Raw genomic sequence first — 7,767 nt, 5'->3', positions numbered from 1 at the left:
ACTCACCTCAGCCTCCCAAAGGCGCGGGATTACAGGCTGAGCCACCGAGCCCGACTGATTATTCTTTTTTTTAGGTTATGTTTTCTTTGTTTCTATAATTCCAGTCTCTCTATCCGCACCTGCTACTCATGTCCCCTCATCCTCAGAAGCCAGAAATGTGTCCTTGTGGACAAAGTCTGTCTTCTGTCTGGTTTAAGTTCACATGTCCCAGGCTCCCTGCTTCCCCTCAGAGTTCATGTATGAATGCCTTTGCCCATCCCCAGTAGGGACTCTTCTAGTTTAGACATCTACTTGAAGGTAGGGGCTTCATCAAGTGACTTCTCAAGACTTTCATTTCAAGGAGACTTTAATTTTGTAATCTGGGACTTAGAAATTCTGGATTTTGGCTGGGCTTGGTGGCTCAGCCTGTAATCCTGCGCTTTGGGAGGCTGAGGTGAGTGGATTGCCTGAGCCCGCGGGTTCGAAACCCGCCTGAGCAACTTGGCGAGACCTCATCTCTACAATAAATCAAAAAAAATTAACTGGGCGTGGTAGTGCATGCCTGTAGTTCCAGCTACTTGGAAGGATCGCCGGAGCCCAGCAGGTGGAGGCTGCGGTTGCCGGAAGCGGCCACTGCACTCCAGTCTGAGCAACAGAGTGAGACTCCAACTAAAAAAAAAAAAGAGAGAAATTCTGGATTTCTAAGTAACTCAGATTTCATCATGCTAGAACTCTATGGTGCTAAAATTCCATGACTATGGATTCTGTGAATCTAGAATTTTGTGGTTTTAAAAAATTATGTTTAAAGAAATTTGTTGTTGACATGGTGACAATAGCCAGCATTCTCTTGGCCTTGGTGTTTGTGTTTGTTTTCCAGAAGTTGCAAGTCTCCACTCTTGACTCTTCTCTTTGGGTAAGCTGATGGGGACCTTCCTCTTCCATGAGGAAGAACATGGCTGGATAGAGGGGGGGATTCCCCTCTCTCTTGAGGCTCAGGGGGTAGGATAGTTCCCAGGTCAGTAAAGCCTTAGGACCCAGCACTCAGTCTACCTCCTCTCTCCCCAAGTCCTTCATTTGGGTTCCAGTATCTGAGGATAGCAGGAAAAGCAGTCTTCTCTGCAGTCCTTTCACCAGCTTTCTTTCCTTCCTTCCCTGTCCCAGGGTCCAGGAAAAGAAAGTTTGTTGGGAAGCTGGCCTGGCTGAATGGGCAGGGTGAGAGAAAGGGTTAAGCACTGGGCAGGGAGCCAGTTGAAGAGACATAGGAGATTCCCTAGGGAGCCCTGCAGCCTTCCTCAGAGGTGAGGAAGGAACAGAGGCCGGAAGTGGGGGTGTGTACGAGGGCGCTGGTAAGGGTGGGGTAACCGGTATTGCATTGTGGGGCTGGAACAAAGCTTCCGGCCATTGACCCATTAGTGAAGGGACCTCCAGCCTGGTGCCCCTGTGTTCCTGTGCCTGAGTCAGACTCCCAGGAAAATCCAAAGGGCAAGTGTGGGGGGATGGGGAACCTGATCCTCCAGGGAGGGCCTACTGAGGCCAACAGAGGGGCCAGGACTTTCCAAAGATCACACCAGAGCCTGGAGAAGAACAGGGACTGACACCCTAGGCTCCTGCCACCAGCTGTTTCTTCCACACTCCAAAGGAACCCAAAATTATAAAGTAGTCTCCCAACCAGACAGTTTCGGACCCTTCTTCCAGTTCTGCAGCGGGTGACTGAAGCTGCCAAACCAGATTTTCTGGTGGCTGCCAAAGACTGGCCTGTGGGAAGTCTTTCTCCTGACATGGACCCCTCAGGCCATTTTCCTCCTCCCCCTCACCTCCTGATTCCTCAGCTTGGCCTCCTGTTCCTGCACCTGTGTCTCAGTGTGCTATCACTTCCTCCTCCGCCTGCCTGTCATCTCCCCTGGGCTGCTCCCCAGGTGTTGTGAGATGTGGTCCAGCAACACTCCTCTTTGGGTTTCAGTTTTCTCACTATAAATGTGGAACAGTGGCCTGCCTTCCAGGAATGGACTACAGAAATGTTCCAAAGAAAAGGGGAATGTAGCCGGGCTCGGTGGCTCAGCCTGTAATCCCGCGCCTTTGGGAGGCTGAGGTGAGTGGACTGCCTGAGCCCGCAGGTTCGAGACCTGCCTGGGCAGGTGAGACCTCATCTCTACAATAAATCAAAAAATTAGCCGGGCGTGGTAGCGCGCGCCTGTAGTTCCAGCAACTTGGAAGGCTAAGGCGGAAGGATCGCCATAGCCCAGCAGGTCAAGGCTGCGGTGGCCAGGAGTAGCCACTGCACTGCAGTCTGGGCGACAGAGTGAGACTCCAACTCAAAAAAAGAAAAGGGGAATGTGAATATCAGGGGCTACCAGCTGGATGAGAGGGTTGGTGCTGTGTTGGGAGCACAGCATGGAGTGTGAGAATTCTGCAGGTATAAGTTGGGGCAAAGGGTGCGAGGTAAGGGGGTGTGTTCTCCCTGGTCTTCTCAGGTTCTCTCACCTATGGGAGATTGAAGAGCAGACTAGGAGCCCCTGTTACTGGGGCTCAGAGCCCTCCTCACAATCTCATGAAGTGCCTGTGTGATCTGTTTGTCTGCTTCCCACTGAACTGGAACCCCATCCCACTGAACTGGAACTCCCATGGGGAAGAACTCCCATTGTCTTGCTCACTGCTCTAATCTCCAGAACTTAGCACCCTCCCTGGCACATAGCAGACACTATTTTCTGAGACAGAGTTGCAGACTGAAAAGTAGAGGCACCCCAGTAGCTGGAGACCAGCCAGGTCAGCTCACCCAACCCAGGCCAGGCTAGCCTGGAAAGCCTGGTGTTCGCAGTCTCCAGGGAACTCTGGTGGGGTGGGAGAGAGTGAGCTGCACCCTGTCAGCCAGGGAGCCAGCTAAACTGAGATGGTGGGTGCCCTCTGGCTGCTGCTGCCTCTGGGAGCCTGGATGGGGAGGAGAACTGGGAAACTGAAGGGGGAGGGGCAGGGAAGGAGCGTCATTGCAGATGGAGCTAAAAATAGCTGGAAGAAATGATGTCATCTGGTTCCCACAGCTTAGCACCCCCCTCATACACACACATTCTCACAGACACAGATACATACAGACACAAGTGTGGGCATACACGCATGCACACACACATAGACACATTCATATAGGGGAGGGAGGCTTCTGGGTCCCAGGGCAGCAGGGGCAGGGAAGTCTGGTGAGTGTGTTTGCAAGTGTGTGTGTGTCTGTATGTGCCTAGTTTTGCTTGAATGTGATTGCATATGTCTGTGTCTGTATGTTTGTGTACTTGTGTCTAAGTACATGCATATTTCCATCTGTGTGTGTTTATTTGTAGCCATGTGTATGTGTTGTTACATGTATCGTGTGTGGGGGGGTCTATGTGCATTTGTGTTAGTCCATATCTCTGTTTATAGTGTGCACTTGTGTGCATGTGTGTGTTTGTTGCACTGTCGGTGAGCCTACTTATATTTACATGTCTGCATGTGTTTGTGGAATGTATCATGTGTCTTTATATGTATGAGACCTCGGGCACTGGCCCAGACACTTTACACCTCTGAAAGATGTTCAGCAACCCCTCTCCCATACCCTGAAGACCCACAGGATCCCAGTCTATAGCAAACCTTGGACAGACATAGACACAATTCATTTTCCCTTCACAGATAGCAAAGGACATTAACCAGGCTTCCCAAACCCCGGGAGGCTAGGCCCCCAAAGGCCTCAGGGTTCGCTCCGACCCCCGGCCCTCAGAGAAGGTAAGCCTGGAACTGGAGCCAGATTTTGGAACATTGGGACACATACTAACCCATGCATAATGTGACACAGTAGGAACAGAGCCCCTCACGATGCTGTCAGCTACCAAGGCACAACCCCATAGAAATCCAGTTACACCCAATGACACATGGGCACAAACTCAGAAGTCCAAGTGGAAAATTCCCAGACCAGAGAGCTTAGCAGCCTCCCCACTTTCTGGGCTCAAATTCAATCTTGCCCCACCCCCAAACACCCCAGCTCAGTTGCTAGTCCTGGATAACACTGACCTCAGAGAATGGCTGGAGAGCTGAAGGTGGTATGCCTCTCAGAAGCTCACCCTTCTCCACCCTCTCCTCCTTCAGTCTGCCTCCACCCCCCTCCTGACCTTCATTCTTAGCAGAGCTGATGTCCTCTCTGGCACACCCGTACCCTGGCAAACAATCGTTGACACAGTCAGCCATGGAGGCACATTCCATCACAAAGGCGCATTCAGCCACCCATCTGCTGATACTCCCATTCACACACACACTTGGACACTCACACCACCGATAGACAGCTACACCTACACACTGACCATCACAGGCACACAGAGGCACATACACCCTATACTTGTACACTCACAGGGTTCTGCCTTACATCCTATCCCTCTCTGATCAGTGCCTCCCTAGACCTCCCTGGGAGTGTAAGGCAGGAGGGCCCCTCCACCCCATGGGGCAGATCAAAATCTGGGGCCAAAGATGGTGTATGTTGCTGACCCTGTCCTGTCCTTCCATCTTCTTAACTATGATCCGCTGCTGCCACTGAAGTCTTTCCCTGGGAATGTTCAGCTCTAACCCTCCCCTCACACTCCACGTAGCTGGCTGGTTAGCACCTTGGTGTGGAATAGGCAGTTCAGCAGAATGATTGTATTTGTCTGTTGTTCACCGCCCAGGCAGGTCCAGAGCAAGCCAAGCTTCTGGTCTAGCTTCTGGACATTCCTAGAGGATCAGAAATCTCCCAGGTTGACAAAGGTGTCTGAAAACTGATGAGAGGAAGGAGAAGGAAGTGTGTGAGGGAGGCAGCAGTTCTGGAAGCTCCACTGCCTCTTGATTCACCCCCTTCCTCAAGCCCTCTGCTTTCAGCCAACCCATCCTCCATTAAGGCACTCAGTATTTTGAGATGCCTGCCATCAAGACCCCACCATAGCTTGGGGTGGTATTTTGCAGAGCTTGTCCCTTAGAACCTTGCCTAAGCAGGACCAAGTGGGAGAAATTTCAGTGGCTTTGTTTGTTTGTTTGTTTGTTTTCTTAAACCCTACCCTGGCCCATGGCCTTCCTGGCTAACCTTGAGGTGGGAAGATCCACAGGCTGGTGGTGGCAGTATGGGTGTTGTTGATATCCATAGCCATGGTAACAAGTTCGGTGGCTGCCCTGGTGGCAGTTAGGCATTGGAGTTTTTGCCGGTATCTTCTGCGGCTACACTTGAACATCTTGGGAAACCGGGGCCTGGGCCACCCCACACTTGGCCTGTGGTAGGGGGACCGTAGACCCCGGGGCCGAGGGGCACGAACAAGCTGTGAGGACCCCATGGCACAGGGAGCTTCTAGTGTGCCTGAGGGATACTACTGGCCAGAGTAGCTGAGGCCTCTATAACATATGAAGTCTGTATAAGGGCAGTACTCTGGCCCCAGCCCCTCCTCAGGGATCAGGCTCCCTCACAACCTTCTCCATTGGGTCCAGTCCAAGAGCCAGACTACCTCAGCTTGGCTCCCTGGGCAAAGGAACTCAGAGTAGGGGAAACTCACTCCCTCATCATATTAACAATGTTAATGATGTTTACTGAGCACTGCCAGATACTGTGCTAAGCACTTTATCAACATTATCTCATTTAATCTCACAACAACCCTACCAAGAGATTCTCCCTATTGATATACCGTCAACTCTCATGATTCCCAATAATTATGTTCTATAAAGTCACCACAAACACTAAATACTGAACCACAGCTCCTAGGGGAAATACAGGGTTTAGGTTTCTGTAAGCCTTTAGTCACAATAGTTTTATCAACTGATCAATATGTAACCTAATTTTATGAGAAGAGTCACCTTATTTAATACATATTGTTGAGTCATTAACATTGAACTCGTGGCCAACAGCTCTGTAATTCATGCCCAAATGAAACTTACCTAACACACGTTTCCTCTGCAAGGCACATCACCGCCTTCCTGCACTTAGGAACACCCAGACAGCACTTCAACACTACAATTGGGGGCCAATTGAGACAGCAGAATCACCCACCCACACAAAATATGAGAATACGTGGCACCAGAAACAGACCACCAAAAGAACATTTGTTTACTCTATAAGAGCTAAAACAAGAAAGTAGAAAGTCCCATTGTTCAACAGACCTCAACCAGAAATGTGTGTGGGATGGTTCAATTTTTTTTTGAAATTTTGCATATCTTTCATTTTATTTATTTTATTTTTTATTTATTGTAGAGATGAGGTCTCGCCAAGTTGCCCAGGCTGATCTCAAATCTGTGGGCTCAGGCAATCCTCTCACCTCAGTCTCCCAAAGTGCTGGGATTATAGGCGTGAGCCACTGCGCCTGGTTTCGGCTCAAATTTTTTACTCTCTGCTCATGTCTGTGAATAACTGCAAAAGTGCCACAAGTGTTGGTTTTGGGGTTACAAATCAACTTTAGTCAGTAAGCAAATTCACAGATGTGATATCTGTGAATAATGAGGATTGACATAAGGAAACTGAGGCTCAGTGATGTAGAGTCACACAATTAGAGGCGGGCAGGAGTTCAAATCCATGATCGCCAAGATCCAAAGCCCAGAACATTTAGCTCTTGTTATTCTGCACTCATTCATTCAGGAAATGTCCACTAGCAACTCCATATGTACTGGGCACCAGGGACATAGATGAATGTGACCTAGACTTAATTCTTCTTGAGATGAAAGAGAAAGTCATGTGGACAATCAATACAGGTGAAGGAAGAGCTAGATTCCCTGGGGATGTAAGAAGTGCTAACCCTGGGTTCATCTCCTTTCTTGTAGGAGACTGGGAGAGTCAGTGGCTTTGCCTGGCCTTGCCCTGATTTGTTGTGGGACTTTGGACCTGCTCCTTTTCCCTTCACACCTCAGCTCAGCTCCCTCTCCCTTAACCTCTTATTCTGCCCCAAGTAAGCACCGATCCCAGCCTCTGTCTTCTTTCTGTTCCTGCAGGAGACTGTGGGGCCCGCAGGACCCTCACAGGCTTCACTTCTCCTATCCCCACTCTAGCCTCTACTTTTGTTTTGTTTTGTTTTGAAGCACGATCTCTCTCTGTTATTCAGCAGAAAGTACAGTGACACAATCAAGGCTCACTGCAGCCTTGACCTCCTGGGCTCAAGCAAACCTCCCACCTCGGCTTCCCAAGTAGCTAAGACTACAGGCGCCACCACGCCTGGCTAATTTTTTAATTTTTGGAAGAGACAGGGTCTTGCTATATTGCCCAGGCTAATCTTGATCTCAAGCGATTCCCCCCCACCCTTAGCTTCCTAAAGTTCTGTGATTACATGTGTGAGTCACCATGCCCTGAAGGCCTCTGCTTTTGTCATCCTCAGTCTTAGAACATGACCTTTCCCTCATCAACTTCTAGCCACAATAATTATAAACCCACTTGCCCTTGCCCTTCTTCTTCCTCAGGTCACAGACCAAGGCCCCCTCTCTTACTCATTATGGAAGCCAGCCCAGCCTTCCTTGAAACTTCATCAATGTAGACAGTTTGCTTGGTGGTTAAGATGTGAACTCTGATGGCAGATTGCCTGGGATTGAATCCTGGCTCTGCCATTTACAAAGCTGTGTGATCATGTGAGTACCGGGCTCGGTGGCTCAGTCTATAATCCCACGCTTTGGGAGGCTGAGGTGAGTGGATTGCCTGAGTCCATGGGTTCGAAACCTGCCTGGGCAACTTGGCGAGACCTCATCTCTACAATAAATCAAAAATTAGCCGGGCGTGGTATCGCATGTGTAGTTCCAGCTACTTGGAAGGCTGAGGCGGAAGGATCGCCGGAGCCCAGCAGGTCG

The 7,767-nt window shown here is 50.0% G+C and overlaps 1 protein-coding gene across 1 annotated transcript in view; it reads right to left on the bottom strand.

Moving 5' to 3' along the window:
• Positions 1 to 5,300, bottom strand: part of PIK3R3 (phosphoinositide-3-kinase regulatory subunit 3) — a 172,843-nt gene extending 167,543 nt beyond the window's left edge. The window contains exon 1 of the mRNA XM_021718380.1: positions 5,042 to 5,300. Coding sequence (XP_021574055.1) covers positions 5,042 to 5,285 — 244 coding nt within the window. The 5' untranslated portion in view covers positions 5,286 to 5,300. The remainder of the gene's footprint in view (positions 1 to 5,041) is intronic.
• Between the last annotated feature and the right edge of the window lie 2,467 nt (positions 5,301 to 7,767).

The sequence above is a fragment of the Carlito syrichta genome, unplaced genomic scaffold (assembly GCF_000164805.1).
Source record: "Carlito syrichta isolate Samal-C Ts95f unplaced genomic scaffold, Tarsius_syrichta-2.0.1 Scaffold312148, whole genome shotgun sequence".
In the NCBI taxonomy this organism is placed as follows: domain Eukaryota; kingdom Metazoa; phylum Chordata; class Mammalia; order Primates; family Tarsiidae; genus Carlito; species Carlito syrichta.
This window is presented reverse-complemented; position numbering and strand designations above follow the sequence as displayed.